Raw genomic sequence first — 20,701 nt, 5'->3', positions numbered from 1 at the left:
GCCAACATTCGCATTGCGGTGCACTCACGTTGGCACAAACGTAACAAACAGCAAGAAAAAGTGAAAATATGTATTGCACTGGCAAAACCGAGCAACCACAAGCTGTCGCTCGACATCCAGCGTGATTGCATGTCCTGCATGTAACACAACAGTAAAACGAGCGTCTTTATTGAAGCGAACGCGACTTTATTCATCGCTGGCTGTGAAATGGCCAGTGTGCTCGCTCGGGCAGTGGATGTTAATTATAAAATGTATTACTCTCCATCTTGGTATTGCCCGCTGTCTGACGGAAGAACGATTGTTGACACTTAGCTGAGCACAGCAGGAAACGCGAAAAGACAGCGTGTCGGCTTCCTCGGGACGATGGTCGGCGATGCGGTGGTCTGCCACTTTAGATTCCCTAAGAGCACAGTAATGCTCGCCATTTGGGGAACAGATTGACTTTATTATGGAAATTAAATGTAATTTCATAGTGCGATGGCAACCTTAAAGTAATAATGACGGCATTGGTTTACACTTTTTGCTGTCGAAATTTTCGTTTCTTTGGCTGGGTGTTTTGAATAATTGGGTTCGTTATTTTAAGGAAGAAAAATTTTATCTGAAACTATCACAATTCTTTCACTGAAGTTCACAGTTCACAGCCCACAGCTACTCTAGCACAATCGAAAAAAATTTCCAGAAACAAATTTAAAAATTAGATTTGCAGGTATTTGCTCATAATGTATATAGATAATCATGCGCCTCCATTTCTAGCGTAGAATGGAAACGCATTGTACTTTAATTTAATGTTGGGTTTAAAGAGTACTAAATGTTCCATTTTTGGAATAACGATTCATAATGATTTGTGATTTGAGAATTGCTTTACTTTATGTAACTGTGCTATGTCAATATTGGTTCACATATCAAACGACTTCAATCGAGGTAACACTCCGAAAAGTTACCCACAACCACACTTGCATGTAATTGCAAATAGTTTACGAATTTGAATGAGAAATATTTCCCAACTAACCCTATTCAACTGAAGCCCATATCTTCTTTCCTGAATTGCAGGCAATGGGCAATAAAAGCAGAAATAGGCAACCCAAATCATGAAAAATAGCCTTTCGGCTGTTTAGAAATGTCCCGATGATCCGAATAGCTCACCAACCAAAAGCACAAAAACAATATTCGAACAATCTTGTTTATCACAAATATCACCAGTCCGGCGTAGAAGACAATTCTTCAAACAGGATTGCCAGCGATAGAACTCATGGCAACATAAATCACGACCATCTCTTTCCTGCTCGGCTCTTTAAGTGCTTCATTGATTGCCGGCAGCCAGACGTTCGGTTTCCATTCCAGCAAAACCGTCCGATTCCATTGAACCTATCGGTGTTTCGAGCAGTACCTACAATGGCAGCAGCAAAACAGAATCAGTTCCACTTAATTTATCTCAAGAGTCAATAGAAGTAAACAATCAACCGTAAACCACATCCCATCCCACATGTCCCGCCGTCGACTGCTGGTGTGCGAACCTTTGATTGCATGCTTGTATCTTTTTTTTCCTATTTCCCAAGCCCAAACTTAATCAACCACTGTGCAGTTGATCTGTGGTGCGTTTCTGGTTCATCTGTGGTTGATCATCCGAGCGTCGTTGCAGCGCAGCGTCCTCTCATTCCTGCAAGTTCGTTTGGCTAGCGTCGCACAACATCACGAAAAATTGACTTTGATTCAAACCCGACGCTATTGAACTGATCCATCTACTCCACAGTTCAAACACAATAAATCATTGAACCACACTACCGGAAGGTAGTTTCGTACCTAGTGAGCTAACTCTCCATCAGGGATAATCTACCAAAAACAACTTCTGGCGAAACTTTATCTGTTGATGAAAGGGGCCCTTGAGATGATGAAATATTTTTGTGGTGGTAAAGTACAGCTCAAATCTTAGTTTGGAAAAATAAATTTTTACGACATAATTTGTCGTTATTCATAGTCAAGAAGTTCTCTAGTATTATGTAGTGACGTTCAAATTAGTGTATATTTCAAAATAATTTGCAAGTACTGTTCTCTCCCCTATGAAACCTTAAACCAGAAGGTTTGAATGAAGCATCTAATATACAGGCGCTTCTCCGTTCAGTAACTTTCAAGAAGTGTGCCGTTTGTTTTCCGAGTTTTCCAAACTTACAGGACAGGACACATTTAATCTCGTACAGTACCATTTCGGGATTTAGCCAGAGTTCGCTGTCTTCTGCAGTTAGACTCACCGTTTTGTAGGGTGGACAGCTTATGGATGCGAAGCATTTGATAAAACAAACCATTACGTGGTCATCTTTCTGCTACCGACAAGAAACGAAACTTCGGATAAAACAGCACAAAACTAGAGCTTCCCATCTACAACCTGGCCAAAGCAGGGGAGCAGGAATGAGCAAAGTGAGGAGCTTGTTGCGGTTTTCATCCACATCACAGACAGTTTAAGAGAAGGTGGTTTCTCTTCATTGACTTTCGTACTTTTTCCAGATGAAAGTGGGTTGTGACGTTCTTTTTCATATGATCTTTCTCTCTACGGTTCATTTTCCGGTGCAACCAGAACAGGCCCGTTAGTGGTTAGATGGAAGGGTGAACGAAAAACGCACCGCCATACACGAGGATAGAGTATTATTCTATTGAAGTTTGATCCATTTGAAAGCTGCTTTCGCTAAAGTGTGTCAGTTTAGAAAAAGGGATGCAATATGTGGACGACGTTCATTTCAGCAAAATTCATATTGTCACAATGGCGTCTACATCCATAGATAATCGTTAGATAGTTGTTCTCAGAATGTAATTTCACCAGATTCTTGCTCCGCCACGCAGGATGACTTCGTTTAATAAACAAATTATTAAGAAATATGCCAGTTCGTTTTCCAGAAGACACATACTTTACAAGCCGCAAAGAATATTATTCACATGTACCTAGAGTAAAAAGCCATGCTATTTTCTCCATCAGAACAACAAAAGAAAATATTTAATTTGTTTCACTACATCAATAACATTTGGCATCCTATTTTCCAACAATGTAAACTTATAAATTTGTGATGTCTGTTTAATTACCCCATCAACAGCAAACAGGTTAAACAAAACACTAATGCGCAATTAAAAGGCAACAAGCTGCAAGGAACAAGTTCAATTCCCATTGCATTTATATTCATTAACGTCGATTATTTTCTTTCGTTCCCAATACATACCAATCCAAACCATCGGCAGCAGCATTCCGACTAACGACCCAAACAATCTCCTCACAGGTTAACGACATGGGAATGCAGCAGTGCCGTTCGACGAAAGTGCAAATACTCGGAGCGCCGCAGCTGCGCGTCGACCCGCCCAGCGTCACCCTGTTCCGGGGTGATTCGTTGCTCGTACGATGCCTGTCGCAGGACTCCGACCAGCAGTACGGTACGCTCGGCTACAGCTGGACCAAAAATGGGGCTCTCTTTCAGGCCATTCCGAAAACCGAGATGTGGGAAGATCTCTACCCGGATGGGAGCATCCTTAAAGTGAAAAATCTTCAGGTAAAATTAAGATTAATACTGGCAATGGTTTTGTGCTGTGCATTTAATGGGTACGGTTTCATTTCATTGCTTGTTTCGTTTCCATTCAACAGAAGTCGGTCGTCTACACCTGCATCGTGTCCAACTCGGTGGCTCCAATTTCGAAAAGCGTGCACGTAACTGTCGTTGAGCCAGGATCAGTTACACTTTGCCCGAAAAGTACGGATTATGGCGTAAACTGGCCAGCCAGTGCATCTGGGCCACCGGTCCTAGCGGACTGCCCCAAGCGCAGCGAAGGGCAAGCGAGACGCATCTGTGAGCAACGTGACATTGGCCGTCCGGAGTGGTTGATGCCGGATTTTTCCGAATGCATTCCGGATGGCATCATCGACATCGAGAACGAGGTAGGCATTACTGTCGGAGATTATCGTTAAGATACGGGAATGTTTACAGCACACCACAAGGCTTTCCAGGAACCGGGCTTTTTGCAGGATTAATAGCAATGCTTTATGCTATCATTATTCATTTCCAAGAAATGTTTTTTTGCTAATTTTTTACGGTTAGCAGCCGTAATAACGAACCTCCGTATTCTATGGGGGAATGTCATAATGATTGAGTCATCTTTTGGGTATTTATCGTAAAAGTTGATAACCTAAATATATTGCTAGGAAGATTTAAAAATACAGCTATTTCTAAGGAAACCTCGAGTACATTGCGTGGAAAATAATAAAGTCTTAGTCTGAAATTAAATAAAAACGAAAACTTTCCAGTTAAATTCTACTATTTATATTTATTCGTGACGTTTTTCGTATTTGTTCTCGAAAACAGACACTGATGAAGCCTGCAAGTCGTAGGCGAAATACGTATCTGTCACGAATAAATATAAACAGTAGAATTTAATTGAAAAGTTTTCTTTTTTATTTAATTTCAGGTTTCGTATTCTACTAAGAAGCTCCAAAAAAAGTCCAAAAGTCATAGTCATTTACAAAGAGATAGAAGAGATAGAGATCATTCTCAAAGTCGACCATGCTCAGGCCCTAGGTCAGACCACCAAAGGTCTAAAAGAAGAAGACAGATGTATTGAAATTTTAAATGCCCATAAAAATGACTGTCGGAATACCAGTATCTAATTTTTATTAACGAACTTTTTCAAAAAAAAAACGCAATTAATTACAATCTTAATCGAGAATTGCTGCTGCAATGAAAAAATAACTCAGCAATTTAAGATTTTTCCATATTTTAATTCTTTATTTGTACCTAAAATTAAAAAAGAAGAAAACTTATCCAATTTAATTCTACTATGTGTATTTTATTCACGACAGATACGTATTTCGCCTACGACTTGCAGGATTCCTCAGTGTCTGTTTTCGAACTTCGGAGTTCGAAAACAGACACTGAGGAAGCTTGCAAGTCGTAGGCGAAATACGTATCTGTCGTGAATAAACTACACATAATAGAATTAAATTGGATAAGTTTTCTTCTTTTTTAATTTTAGGTTTCGTATTCTACTAAGACGCTCCAAAAACTTCAGTTCTTTATTTAGTTATTTATATTGAACGATAATCATATTTTTAGCGTATACAAAAGCAGCCAATTTTTGAAAGTATTCTTGAAAATGGCGATCTCATGACTCTATCATTTACCTATAGGGGTTAGACAAAATGATCGGAACAGGTAAAATTTTGACGAAATTTGAATGGCCATAACTACTACAAAATAGAACATTTTTAAATAAAACTAATTGCATACGACTTGAACTTTATTCTAGTATTCCTAAAATACTTCAAGATGCGCAGTAGTCAGTGGACGGCGGAGATATTTTGGGTTGTCTGAGGCTATGTCAAAAACTGATTTTTTCATCGCTTGTCTCTTTTGCTGTTATGGAAATTCAATGATATTCTTATTTTATCCCAAAACTAGATTTCATTTCCAGTTGACTGGTGAAAAGAGGAAGCCAATCCATCGAGAAACAACCGAGATATGGCCATTTCAGTGAAATCAGTCCTGGAAATATTGCCAGTACCGTCCTACCATTTTGAAACATGATCGAAACCATACCAACATGGTTATCAAACTTCGAGAATTTACGAGGGTTGAAAATCCTGACGTTTGACACCCATATTGATATGGTTTCGGACAATCCCTAAAACGACCACTTCCGCCGGATGGATTTCCACCCTCTTTTCACCAATCGACTGGAAATGAAATCTAGTTTTGGGATAAAATAATAATATCATTGAATTTCCATGACAGCAAAAGATACAAAAAAAATAAATGAAGAAAATCAGTTTTCGACATACCCCCGGCCAATCCGGAATATTTCCGGTGTCCACTGACTACTGCGAATCTTGAAATATTTTAGAAAAATTTTCCCGTGGAATGCAATTGGTTTCGTTAAAAAAATTTGTAGAAGTTATGGCCATTTGAATTTTGCCTGTCCCTAGCCCTAGCCCTAGCCCTAGCCCTAGCCCTAGCCCTAGCCCTAGCCTTAGCCCTAGCCCTAGCCCTAGCCCTAGCCCTAGCCCTAGCCCTAGCCCTAGCCCTAGCCCTAGCCCTAGCCCTAGCCCTAGCCCTAGCCCTAGCCCTAGCCCTAGCCCTAGCCCTAGCCCTAGCCCTAGCCCTAGCCCTAGCCCTAGCCCTAGCCCTAGCCCTAGCCCTAGCCCTAGCCCTAGCCCTAGCCCTAGCCCTAGCCCTAGCCCTAGCCCTAGCCCTAGCCCTAGCCCTAGCCCTAGCCCTAGTTCGGATCCATGCCCAAATTGAACATATCCATGTTCAGATCCAAGCCCAAGTTCAGATCCAAGCCTAACTTCAAATGGATGGCCTACTTCAGATACCAGACCAGATTTAAATTCAAGTTTAAGTTTAGATCCAAGTCCAAGTTCAGATTCTAGTCCGAAAGAATTATTTATTCATTTATAAGTCCAGATTCATATCCAAATCTAAGTTCAGATTCAAGTCCAAACTCGGATCCAAGTCGAACTTCAGATACAGGGCCATGCTCGGATACAACACCAAGTTCAGATTCAATTCCAAATTCAGATCAAAGCCCCACGGTGTTCAAAATACCTTTATTAAAAAATAAAACAGGCCATTTAAGCGGCAAATGCTAGTTGGTTTGTATTGCCATCTTACACCTCTGAACCAATTAAAAAAAAATCGTATGACGAATTTTGAAGTTATGCCCTTTTGAAGGGAAGTCAAGTTTTTTGGGGAAGTCAATAACACAATGTGATATATGTTTGATGATAAATCTAGGTCTGGAATTGGCCATTGTGGTTCTAGGTACACAAATTGGCTTACATTGATCTATTTTTGAGGTTTTAGGGATTCCTGGAGTCCCTCAAACAAGTCCAGATATGATCAAACCTGACCCTAGATAGTAGATTTTGCTTCCATTGATCCAGTTATTGAGTTCTAGTTTCGATAAGTTTTTGTTCATGCACGAAACTGGCCACTTGTCTGGGTATTCCCGGAAGTCCCCGGAACTTGCCCAGATATAACCAACGTGGTGCTAGGTAGTTGATCTGACTTCGATTGATCTAGTGTTTTGGCGTAATTTGAGGTATCGCATGATGAGTAGTTGTAGCATACTCGATACTGGCCATTTCCCACAGCGATAACTTAATCCGGAACTATGCCGGTTAGTCCCAATACAGCGTAAAGCTCCTAAAATGGTCGTCAATACCGGCTGTGATTTACGTTCATTTTGGAAGTGTAGTTGTGAATTTTTATACACTTTATTTGAGTAATCTGCCCTTTAAAGCAGTGATGCCCAAACTGCGGCCCGCGGGCTGCATGCGGCCCTTCGTGATGATTCTTGCGGCCCGCGGACTGGTTTGAGGGATGGAGAACTTATGAATAATTTTATTGGTGACACAGAGGTCACTCAGATCAGTCGTAATACCTCGTGCATATTATAGATCTGATTGCTTTCCAGTTAAAATCTTGTGGTTATTCCTAAAAATCGGCTTTTGCTGCCGCCTATGTTACATTTTGTTATGCGCAGAAATCGCCAGAGGTCATTGCGGCCCGCGGACTCATGGGGCGATCTGATTTGGCCCGCACCACGCCAATGTCTGGGCACCACTGCTTTAAAGCTTCAAAAGGGCGTAACTCAAAAATTCGTTGTACGATTTTTTTCTTGAATTGGTTCAGAGGTGCAGGATGGCACAGTGCGATAGAAACAAACCGGTAAACTAAATATTAGATTACCTAATATAACGAGCGGCAGTAGTTTAGTGAGTAAAACATTCGGATACCAACCGAAAGAGCATGGGTACAGCCATTGCAAAACCCAATGTATTTTTAGTCTATATCGAAATTTTTCAGTTTATCCAATTAATCATTCATCGTATCAAACACTTTCTCAGACATAAAGTCATATACGAGTAAATAAAAAGAAAAATGGTTTTTACAGTTTCTATTTTACAGTGTGTTTTATATAAAAAAAAACTCTCAAAAAGATTGGATTGTTCCCAGCGGAATCCACAAATAAAGACCTTTTATTGGAAAACTTAAAGTAAAATGTCTTTCAAAACGTTCATTTAAAAAACAATCAAAAAACAATCATGTGTTGTAAAAAGTCACCCCACCATCAAATTTGATAATTGCAATCTAAAAATACGTCAACGATTTGTTTACTGGATACTTCCGAAACTCATAATACCTATGATTTTTTATTGATTTAGTTTGAGAATGAAAACTCTAACTCTTCTACTGGAACAACTTTAGTATCCATGTTCCAATAATATTGGCCTTGCGCGATCAAAGATTTTGCGGTAAGACTCGCAGCTATTTTCTAAAAAAAATAATACGTCTCAATCACATGAATAAGAAATTGAAGAATGCACACATAGATGAACTGTTTCAAGGATAGAAAATAAAACCTCAAGATTACTGGAACATCTTTCATTATTACAGGAACATCACCACTATTATTAGAGCAAGGCACGTTTCTAAATGTTTTATGTTTGCATATATATTGGGTAAATAAAAAATGGTTTTATTGTCATACATATACAAACGATTACTTAAATAGGCGAAATAGATATCATACTGTTTAGTCGTTTACCGCACTGGTACTTATTTTCATTATTACTGGTGAGTGACAAATGAACTCCAACGCTTAAAACCACACTCTAATAAAATCAACACCAACCACCCAACTATTGCTGGTGTTTCTAACCTCTTTATTAACATACAGCGTCAAATGTTCAATTATTTGCTAATCGATTAGTGTGATTAAATAAATAACCATAAATAGCACAAGAGTAGGGGAGAGACGTCTACAGTGTGACACTTTTTTCCAAATATTTTAAATTTTTTTTGACTTCAGTCTATTTGAAAGGTGTATCCTTCTAGTTACCTGACAAAAATTTTCAGTCGTTTTGGTTATAAGCTAAATTAGTTACAACCACAAACGTGGAGGTGTATTTTTGTCTCACTGTTAACCAATAGGTGGGAAGAGTGAGACAACGAGTATTGCATACTGAGCCACCAATTTGAAATCGCTTTAAACCATATTTTTGGGTAATAAAGAACATGTTTATTGTGTCGTGTTGTTTAATGTGTCTATAAAGCATACATTTTTTTGGGTATGATTGAAAATTCCGATTATTTTCACACATACATTTATGCTCATATAAAGGACAAATCCTGGACATCTGACTTTTAACTTACACTTCAGAATTCATTTACAGTCAATTCCTATGGATTGATTTGCAATTGAACACAAAAAAAATCAAAAAAATTTGCATGGCAAAAGCTATGTCTCAGTGTCACCCACGACTCTGTGTCTCACCGTTACCAATAAGAATATTTTATGAAAAATAGTGAACTAGCGGAGTTAGCAAACAGTTCGATTGTCATATTTTTTCAAATATTTACTCTTATTAGTATGTGATGCCATGCAGTAATTTTAATTTTAATTTAATATGTATTTTGTTGTTGAAAATCACTTGAAAAAGATTGCATCAAAACTTACTTTTACCCCCCCCCCCCTCCCCCCCCCCTAACTAATTTTTGTTGAAAAATATGTTAAAAAATCAACAAATTTTTCTCAAACTACATTATGCAATGTAGGTTCACAAACTTGACTTTGCATGAAAATATCATGGATCTTGAATGTTTTATGACATAGCTGTTTCCGTTGACTCACTGTTCCTGTTGTCTCACTGTTGACTACTCTCCCCTACTCTTCATAATTGAATATACATATCGCATTAACTAATAAATATAATATGATTTTGTTAACAGCAAACTTACCAATTGAACACTATAAATTGTCGATAGATTAGCGATATTTTTTGTTTCTCGATAAAACGGTAAATAGCACAGCAGCAACCATTATTGCTAATGTTTTGAACATATTTGCCAGTTACTGGTTAATGGTTAAGCAGACTAGTGTTATAATAATGTGAAAATAAGTCAATAATCATAGGGGCACCCTCGCGGTTGTTTCTGTACTGAATGTTGTAATAATCAAACGTACCTATGCTCACGATGAAATTACAACTTCCGAAACCATTATTTTAGGTTTACGACTGTAGCATCACATCTATAAAACTAAAGATAGAATTAAAGGGTTCATCAACCCTTTTAAAGTTATTAATTGGCTCATAAAATATGGTTCCAACCGTTAACATCTGAAATCACTCGCACCGAATATGTTAATTTTTACGAGCGCAACTTTTCCGGAAAGTTGACGCCACTGACAAGCGTTTATTTGACGATAGCAATCAATATCGATGTTGAAATTCCATTCACAAGTCAACCGCGTAATACTCGCCCGGCACCCGGCACCCGGCAGCTGGCACCTACCCTGCAAGATCCCAGCAATTTACAATCATTGACGATAATTTTCTGTTCGATCCCGTTGCCTTCAATTTCCTGCCCTCTGGAAAACCTTATTTTATCGTTGTCGATTGGAGAGAAATTCTTCTCGTTTATGCAAAATAGCTTCTTTACGATACAGTCCCGAAGCTTTATCCTTTTCAGTCGGTTTTATTGGGTTTCTCAGCTTCCCACAGCGTTTGGTTCTTAGATTCAACTTTTTCCTTTCCTTAGAGCGTCGTGAATGATGGAGACCGAAAAGGCGTAGTGTTGACTGAGCTACAAAAGCTTTTAGCCCAAATGAGGAAATAATGGACAAAAAATGGAAGACACAGAAAATCAAGCCATCTTGGGTGGCGTGAATTTATTGCATTTTCGGCAGAGATTCTGATGGAAAAAGAAACTGATCCTACATAGGGAAAATGTAAATTATTTCTTCGATAACGAAACATTGGAATTGATTTTTAACTTATTCCTAATACAAACTTAATTCGAACACGATTAAATTTTATGTATTTATCCGTAAGTTTTCCCATATTTCTGATTTTCAACTAACCAAATGTTCAATTTGTTCCTTTTTCACTTTAAATTTCATGCACACTGGATTGCTGCTGTCTACATCTGGTGTTCTGATTCTTTGCTTTTAATACAACATGCGTCGGTGCATAAAAAACAACATCAACAACGCGTGCCAACCGCTGCGAAAAAAAACTACCGCCAAACCACCCACCGGAATGTCCCACCGCAACCTGTAATAATTCGATTCGTGGTACCGTTCACCTGGCCGCAATCCTTTGCACGGGAATAAACAATCTCCTACGGCTCACTGCTCGGTATGACCAACGAAAAACAACCACAACAACATCAATGCAAAATTACGCCGATGGAATGTAAAAATATTCCCGCAAAAAAAAACATAGTTCCGAGGGCTTACCTTCGGCTACCAAAAAACAAACGGCACCAATGTAGTACAGACATGTTTGGAATATGCAATGAAACACTACGCCGACTTTCTCCCCGGCGAGGGAGGAGTGCTGCTGCGATTACTGCATGAGGTAAGTAATGATAACCTAACTAACCGGCAACAGAGATAGGCTGATTACACCGAGCAAAAATTAGAAATTATTTCATGACGTGGAGAGTACGATTAAAACGTGCTCACCGTGTCGTAATCTACAAAAAGTACAAGTTATTAAAGTAGTGCAGTACGATGTCGTGTATGGTATGGTAGGAAAACAGCCGGGAACATTTTAGAGCTTAACTCTAGAAGTGGTTCACTGAACTAGAGCTGATTAGAATTTATGATAATTCACTTCCATCAAATCTAGGATTTTTTTAAAACGAAAAGAATCAGCAAACAATATAGCAGCGTCATATTTTATTGTGGATAACTCTATAGCGAGTTTTGATTCAGATAGGGAACTGAAAATAGTTACCCGTATAAAAAATTACACCCTCTATGTTCTATGTATAAGTATCTACTGCGAAGACTATATGAAAGCAAGGAAAAGTTATATTTCAACTCACCATGCAAAATTATTCACATTTATTATGATTTATGTTGTAATATGAAACAAAAATTTTGCTACGTTTTTAAGACTTTCAATTTCACTTAAACACACATGAGTGCTTGATGAGTTTACTCAAATAAGATTTACAATTATTCGCTTGATGTACAATACATTCCAAACAAAACCATTCCGGTAATGTGTGCTACCGAATCTCGTCTCGGCTGCGAGCTAGCCGGAATGAATGCCGGCAAAAGCTCAACATCCTTTTCACAACATGAAGCCGCCTGCTTTTTATTGCCAAACGATAAAATTTTCAACGCTGTTTCTAGAAACCCCCTACCTACATTTCGGTGGTTCGTTAGCACCGGGACACACCCTGCCTCGCTCTATATAGGTACAGGAAAAAAGACCAACTCCAAAAACCGCATGATGAAGGCATTCAACTGGAATAGCACCGAAAAATAAAGATATGAAATTATGAAAAGCCAACTCGTTTCGCGCTGTATTCGCTCGCCTCGCCAACACCGAGAGAAGCGAACAAAGATGAATGTGTCCAGAAGAGCGCTAGTATATTAAATATTCATTCGCTTAATCGCGGGTGAATTATTTATTCGAGTTTTGAATCTATTTTAACTCTCCACAACAGCTATACATACTTCCACAACAGCTGCCGACATATTACTGTTTAGTGCCCCGAAAGAGTAATCCAATGGGGAAGCGGTATAACCTTAATTAAAACTCATAATTGCCGACGAAAATTTTCATTTCGTTTCACAATTCACGTACTGCACTGCAAATCTGATAAACACGACCAAATAAAGTTCAAATAAACTAGCAGCAGCGGTTAACTCGTCCGCCAGTTTGGGAAAAATTGGTACCTACCGTACAGCTGCCAGAGGCAGGGTCTCATCAATTTTTGCTTGCTTTCACGCTTCATATTTTCGGGTGTCTACTAGCGAATCAAAAGTTTTACGGTAAAAGCAATTATACACCACACAAACTTCTGTAATTCTATTTACACCTTGTACATATGCTTGAGTGGACTAAACGCTCTAATGTCAACTTAGTTAAGTTAAACATTCTACTTTTGCTGGACCAAAATATAGCATTATATTTATTTGTTGAAGGAATATTTCAATTTTTGGTCACGTTAAAATAATGAAAATAATCAATTCAGCAACATTAAATGAATCATAACAAAGAAGAAAAAATTGTTAGCAATATTGAATTTCGTATTTCACTTGCCGTTTTAAACATGTTTCAATGCACTTGTGGTCCGCTTATGAACAAAAGACATAAAACACAACATAGGTGCTGGATTACATTCAGAAATTAACCTAAATGTTCATATTAGACAAACTTCGCAGCCAGCTGTTTGCAGTAAATGATGGAGAGTAATACAATGCAATTGACTTTAACTGTTCTTTCCAGTCATGATTTTAAAATGCAACAATAGGATTGTTAGGCCAGTTTTGTACGTACTTATTGATTAAGTAACTGGATCCACGGAAGGTGCAAAAGCATCTCTGGGTTTGACCCAATCCCTTTTTTTGGCTTTCTGCAGAAACATCTAAGTCTTAGTTGCTGGATTTACAAGTTAGATTCTACACTCAGTCTTCTTTTATTTATAGGTAAATACTTGAGTTGATGGTGACTTTGCACTACGTACATGTATAAAATAAATTTTTGTGGCATAATTTCAGAGTTGCGATACCCATAACAACTATCTTAACGAAATAAATTTATTACGCTACTCCTCTCCCCTTTGAAAAAATGATGTAATGCAATGTAATTATTTGCTCAATTTATCAATGTTTACCATTCTGATTCAAACTGTGCTACAGCGTTGTCCCAAGTAAAATGTTCGAAGGCATTTTAATTGTATCTCATTAAGCATGCAGCAGCATGCAGCATCCTAGCAGCATGACAAAGTATCACTCCAAAATCCTTTTTCATCGATACTTGCATAGTCTAGTTGATAATAGACTAATCTCATATTTTTCGTCTTGACCTTGAAATGCGGTCATACATATATATTATACTAGCTGACCCGACAAACTTCGTATTGCTACAAATTAAACTGTGTTGTACATAAATCGTGAATCTCGGATGACCTTTGTCACAATCTTGAGTTTTGCAAGTTTCTGGTTAGTTCATGTGTGTTTTAATATACAAATATATAAAGTAGAAAAAAACTCCCCCCCATTGCTTAGCCTGATAAAATAAAGCGGATAGCATTTAAATATTCGCCATCATTATAAACCATTTCGCCGAATACCATTTCGCGGAACACCAATTCTCGGTTGACCATAACGCGGAATCTAGAGTTTCGCAGAATACCATTTCGCGAAAAACCTTACGCGGGATGTACCATTTCATGGAAAATCTTTTCGTAGAAAGTACCATTACGCAGGGGTGACCCAACTGAAGGAAAGTAATAGAGGTCAGTAGATCTAGGAAAATAAATAAACCTAGATAGAGGAAATTCCTGCCTCCAAGACCCCCCACATGCCAAATTTGGTACCATTTGCTTGATTACTTCTCGAGCTATGAGGAAATTTGTAATTCATTTGTATGGAAGCCCCTTCTCCTAAAAAGGAAGAGGGGTCCTAATTCACCATAGAAAAAATTCATGCCTCCAAAAACACCCACATGCCAAATTTGGTTCCATTTGATTGAATAGTTTTCGAGTTATTAGGAAATTTGTATTTCATTTGTATGGGAGCCCCCCCCCCTCCTAAAAAGGTAAGGGGTGTCAATTCACCATAGAAAAAAATCATGCCTCCAAAAACACCCACATGCCAAATATGGTTCCATTTGATTAATTAGTAATCGAGTTATGAGGAAATTTGTATTTCATTTGTATGGGAGCCCCCCCTCCTAAAGTGGGGAGGGGTCTCAATTCACCATAGAAAAAATTCTTGTCTTCAAAAACACCCACATGTAAAATTTTGTTCCATTTGCTTGATTAGTTCTACAGTTATGCAGAAATTTGTGTTTCATTTGTATGGGAGCCCCCCCTCCTAAAAAGGTAAGGGGTGTCAATTCACCATAGAAAAAAATCATGGCTCCAAAAACACCCACATGCCAAATATGGTTCAATTGGATAATTAGTTCTCGAGTTATCAGGAAATTTGTATTTCATTTGTATGGGAGCCCCTTCTCCTAAAAAGGAAGAGGGGTCCTAATTCACCATAGAAAAAATTCATGCCTCCAAAAACACCCACATGCTAAATTTGGTTCCATTTGATTGAATAGTTTTCGAGTTATGAGGAATTTTGTATTTCATTTGTATAGGAGCCCCCTCTCCTAAAGTAGAGAGAGGTGTCAATTTACCATAGAAAAAAAACTTGTCTCCAAAAACACCCACATGCCAAATATGGTTCAATTGGATAATTAGTTCTCGAGTTATCAGGAAATTTGTATTTCATTTGTATGGGAGTACCCCCTCCTAAAGTGGGAATGGGTCTCAATTCACCATAGAAAAAATTCTTGTCTTCAAAAACACCCACATGTAAAATTTTGTTCCATTTGCTTGATTAGTTCTCGAGTTATGCAGAAATTTGTGTTTCATTTGTATGGGAGCCCGCCCTCTTAGTGGGGGGAGGGGTCTCTAACCATCATAACAACCTTCCCTGGCCTCAAAAACCCCTATATGCAATTTTTTTACGCCGATCGGTTCAGTAGTTTTCGATTCTATAAGGAACATGCGGGCAGACAGACAGAAATCCATTTTCATAGGTATAGATTTGTATGGTAGCCCCCCTCTTAGTGGGGGGAGGGATCTCTAACTATCATAAGAACCTTCCCTGGCACCAAAAACCCCTACATGCAAATTTTCACTCCGATCGGTTCAGTAGTTTTCGATTCTATAAGGAACATAGGGCAGACAGAAATCCATTTTTATAGGTATAGATATTTTGAAACGGTGGTTCTACAATTGATGAAGGAACGGTAGGGACGGAAAGAAAATGATTTTTTTTAGTGAAGGAGGGGAAAGAGCGGAAAGGTGAGGAGAGGGGGGTGGTTTTGGTAGCTACGCTTAACAAATAGTCGCTTTGACTCCTACCTTTCGTCAAATGCTGGACCAAGGGTCGAACCAAGCTATAATCTGAAATTATAACCGGATTCGAGCCCACAATACCTATCAGGGCTCGCTGAACCATAGAGGCGCTAGACCAGTCAGTTATTAGCATTATATACGATGGAAAATCAACTTGGTCCCACTTTATCAAGCGATTTCGCATTTGTTAAGAGATATTTACGATAATTTTCGAACACTGATATACGAGTTAGGGCTACCTGGGTAGATTCGACGGGGAAGTTTGAAGTTTAAAAGTTTTGTTTTAAGTATTTCAAGGTATATGGGGGATAAAAGACATTAGGGATGTGAGCAATGTATCAAACACTGATTTTTCAGCATTGAGAATGTTAATGTAGTTAAATTCATATTTTTGTCAGAAAATACAATCAATTTTTAGTCGACTGGTTAAAATGGAAACAAAAATCTGTTAAGAAACAACGTATTGATGACCATTGACGTGAAACCAATACCGAAAATGTTGCAAATAATTTCTAGCTCATTAACCATTTAGTGCCATGACAGAATATCCCATAGAAAAACTTTTGCTACTCTTGTCACAACGGAGCAATTTCCATTACAATGTATGTATTGATAAACGGACTGATGTCGGATGGTGATGAAAAAAAACTACAAAAGATAATGCAATGGAACAAATTTTCTTTGAAACCTACGTTTATTAAGCACGTACAGAAGAAAACTGGCATTGTCATCAGCTGGGTTGTGGCAATCATGCGGAGAAAAGACAAGCAACTACACTCGATGCTCTGTTCGTACTGCCAGTTCCACCCCGGAGCGAAGAGGTTCGATATCATGTGGCACTTAGCGTATTTACAATCTCTTCCAGAGAAAGGCAAGAGCATCGAACGGAAGCCTGGTTTTTGCCGTCCAACGTTGCTGTGCGATCGCAAAATGCTGCAGAAACTGAATAGGAAGACCGAGAGCAAGGTGGTCTCATCGTTCTGTGCCTTGGCCCGGAAATTCGGAACAATCGGCCAAACAGTGATGTAGTACTGTGAACATTGTTATACGGAAGCGTCATTTGAGCCCAGCCGTTTCTGGGTAGCAGACAATAATCCAGGAGGAGCGGCTTAAAATGCAGGTTTTTTTCTGGTGAAGCGTGACGTCGTTGTCGTAAAGGATAATGAGCCCTACTTACGCTGGTTGGCAACGACTGACAGGCCAGGTACGCCGCCAAGAAGATTGGCGTTTACGTGAAATATACGCTGAAGTCACTTTTTACGCGACTATTTTTATGCGATTTTTGGAATTTACGCGGCAAATTTTGGAATTTAAGCGATTTTTTATACGATTGTCGGAGCTTACACGGATGTGCTTAATCAGTCTACTTTGACGCGTAGTTTTGGAATTTACGAGGTTTTTTTAATGCGAATTTTGAAATTTATGCGGCTTTTCACGCGAATTTTGGAATTTACGCGGTTTCTTTACGAAAATTTCGGGATTTACGCAATTTGGATTTACGTGGAACGTACCCTTCACGTAAAAAGCGACTTGAGTGTATCTCTCACGTCGAGCTCTGGGGTGGAGCTGGCAGTACGAATAAAGTACCGAGCGCAATTGGTTGACTGTTTTCGCCAGGATAGCCGCAAATCAAGTGATAACGCTGTCAAACTATTTCTGTACATGCTACAGATACAGATAGAGATAGAAATATAGATGTAAATAAATTTTTTTTTCTTGGAAAACAACTAATACATACTTGATGTCAAAAATGGAAAACTGGTTGAAGTGAATAATTTTTGATATTAGGAGAAAAATAATGACTAAGCGAAGGTGGAGCTCAAATCCACAACTACCAATCTTTGGGTGACTGTGATTGTCAATTTACATCAGTCTTACAAGGAAAAATAAAAAGATATTGTATTGTGGGCTTTTACAGTCAGTTTTAAATAGAAAACGGCTTTTTTTATACTGCCTGACGTTTCGGCCTTCGGTTTTGGCCTTTTTCAAAGGAAACATGGTTACGTTTTCTTGTCTCATCATCAGGCATTCAATTTATCCTCTCAAACGTGCGATAATCTATGAATTTTGCCTACTACGAATAAAAACTGAACAAATGTGAAACGAGAATGTTTTATACCCATTTATTGTCGTTCGTGAGCATGGGCTACCTGGATTTTCATTTATCCCAAGGAATACACGATCATGATTTGTTTATTTTCAAAATTTTCGTAACACAAGTTTATCCTCTCTTTGTGAGAGAGGATAAAGCTGTATCAGCCGTCTTTCAGAGACGAAAATGCACAGGTTACTATTGAATTTACCAAACAACCAGCCAACAAGAGAGTGAAATAAAACAACCGAGTTTATGTATTTGAGTATCACCATGGTTTTCTGTTATATACCTATTATTGCATTAGATTTTCGCGCCAAGTCTACCTGCGATATTTATTTATCATGCCTTTAGTGAGAGAGGATAAATGTTTTTCAGGGAAAAATGAAACGAAATATTATCAACTCTCTTTAGCGGAAAAATGTTTTTCTTCCGCTTTATACGAACAGATAACTACACCATCTAGTTGTCATGTGAGAAGAATGGGTGAGCGAAATACGTTTATCCTACATGTGAGTGAAAATTTTATTCCCTGCTCATCATTGATTACAAATGGACGGAAGTTCAAATTTTAACGGCTCCAAATGCATTAATTTGGTGTTTAAATAATGTACATACCTAAACCTTTTGACCATAGTGCACAATAGTCAAAAGGTTTAGGTGTGTACATCTTTTGAGCACCAAACTAATGCATTTGAAGCTGTTAAAATTTGAACTTCCGTCCCTTAGCCCGCCCATTTCACGTACTTCAATCACGCATGTCCAATTATTATTTTATTTATGTAGTCTATCCTGTATATAACAAGGCAGTTCAAAACCAGGTTTTTTCAGTTTTATATACTCACAGTACTTCTTCCCACTTAAAATTTATTTTGACAAATAGCGATTTCTCTAAAACAAATAATGATAAAGATATTTGGGGAGAATGGAGCAATAGAAAATTGCATTTGCAAATACTTTTGTGACCGTCCGGCCATAAAAGACTTCCCGATTTGCCGAGTAAAATAATTAATAAATTTATTCAAAAATTATGTTTACAAAAGTAAATGAACTATAATAAATTAAACTCCTCGTAAGCAGGAACTTTTTAGTTTTTTTTAATGGATGCTCTGATAAACGAATAAACGAGTTCTCACTAGAGTAGGAAATTACAATTTGCAACAACGTTCAGACGTGAGATCTTCCTCAGTGCGAACACTTAGACTATTCAGATACTTAAACATATTTTTGTTTATGCTATAGCGTCATCCAGATAGCATATTATCTTCCCATCTTCTGATGGAACAGCCCAAGCTGTCTTAGGAAGGAAATCACATAGGAAAATATTTTTCGATAGGCCATCATTCTGGCGAGTAAGCTGGCAGGATGTATCACAGAAAACAATCTAATTTCGCTTGCTTCGTAATCGAATACAGTCGGTGTCATCATTCTTACTTCATTTCAGATTTTCCGCTACATTGAAAATACGGGAACTCAACACGAGCAGGAGGTAGCATCGGACATTATTCTCCGGGTGGTGGATGTCATTATGCAGAACAAATTATCACTTAATAATCAACAGGTATGTGATACTTCCATTTTATCATCGCTAATGAAATAGAAAGAAAAAACGGATCAATAAAATGAGTATTACAGTTTTCCAATAATATCGGCTTTGCGAAAAAAATTTAAATATTGAACTCTGCCAGGTGTGAGTAATAAATGTCCCATTTAGCAGCTAATGATTTCAACGAATTGAAAGAGGAATATTGATGATTTATTGACAACTAACAGTCTTCGTAGGGCATTTATGGAATGTCACATTGAAAGTAAATAAATAAAATTGAAATCATGGGTCTATGAACATGTCATGTTTTTTAACAATGAAAGTAAATGAGAGATGTTAAATCAAATTTTTTCATTTAGAATATTTTGTCGTTCGAGTTGTATTATTAAATTTTTAAAATATCTGTTAACATCTCTCAGAAATTTCGATATTATTAAAATGCAATGGCTTGCAAATTAGATACCAACAAACCCCGCGTGTTCTTTCTAAGCCTAAATATAAGCGTTTTGTTGTACCAGATCTATAAATAAATTATACGATTCAAATTAGTGGAAGCAAAAACTGCCTGCACATCCAAAATTACCGAATAAAGCAAGACCGCCAAACTCGTAATAACCCAACCAAGTGCAAACATCTGGTGTCAAAAGTTTCCTTAATCAATTAACCACCCCTCGCCTGTCCGCCCATTGCGATTCTCCACAATTTCTCGGCAATCGTGTCGGTCGTTCAATAAATTTGAATGATTGATTTTATGGGTGCCTGCAATTTCTAGCGCCACTGAACCACCGCCCGCTTCGGATCAGGCTTAGCGGTCGATTCCGGGCTTGCTTGGAAACGTTTTACAACTGCTACGTAGGATCTGCGAGAGGCATTGCGAAACACTGGAATCAGAACCGACAGCAAGCAACGATTTGCGGTTGAATGACCACCGTGAACCATTAGAGGCTATGTGATGACATCCCATAACAAACAGCGGAAAGTGATAGCACAAAACTTGAAATCAGCAATGTTTGCTGACAAGTTGTCGGTTAGATCGGTTTGTTTCTACGCGAATTCCTGTACGGTGCTGCTTTATCACGTTTAGCGCTAAATTTATCCCGTTAAACCCATTAATTCTACAGATTACGTTTGCTTTGTGGTACGGATACGAAA

General features: G+C 38.3%; 1 protein-coding gene across 1 annotated transcript in view; it reads left to right on the top strand.

Annotated features, from left to right (window-relative positions):
- The window catches only part of LOC128740448 (uncharacterized), a 148,213-nt gene that overhangs the window by 19,900 nt on the left and 107,612 nt on the right, over positions 1-20,701 (top strand). The window contains exons 6-9 of the mRNA XM_053835989.1: positions 3,261-3,527; positions 3,620-3,910; positions 11,258-11,392; positions 19,448-19,564. Coding sequence (XP_053691964.1) covers positions 3,261-3,527; positions 3,620-3,910; positions 11,258-11,392; positions 19,448-19,564 — 810 coding nt within the window. The remainder of the gene's footprint in view (positions 1-3,260; positions 3,528-3,619; positions 3,911-11,257; positions 11,393-19,447; positions 19,565-20,701) is intronic.

The sequence above is a fragment of the Sabethes cyaneus genome, chromosome 3 (genome assembly GCF_943734655.1).
Source record: "Sabethes cyaneus chromosome 3, idSabCyanKW18_F2, whole genome shotgun sequence".
In the NCBI taxonomy this organism is placed as follows: domain Eukaryota; kingdom Metazoa; phylum Arthropoda; class Insecta; order Diptera; family Culicidae; genus Sabethes; species Sabethes cyaneus.
The sequence above is the reverse complement of the archived record's forward strand: the minus strand, read 5'-3'. Positions and strand labels throughout refer to the sequence as shown.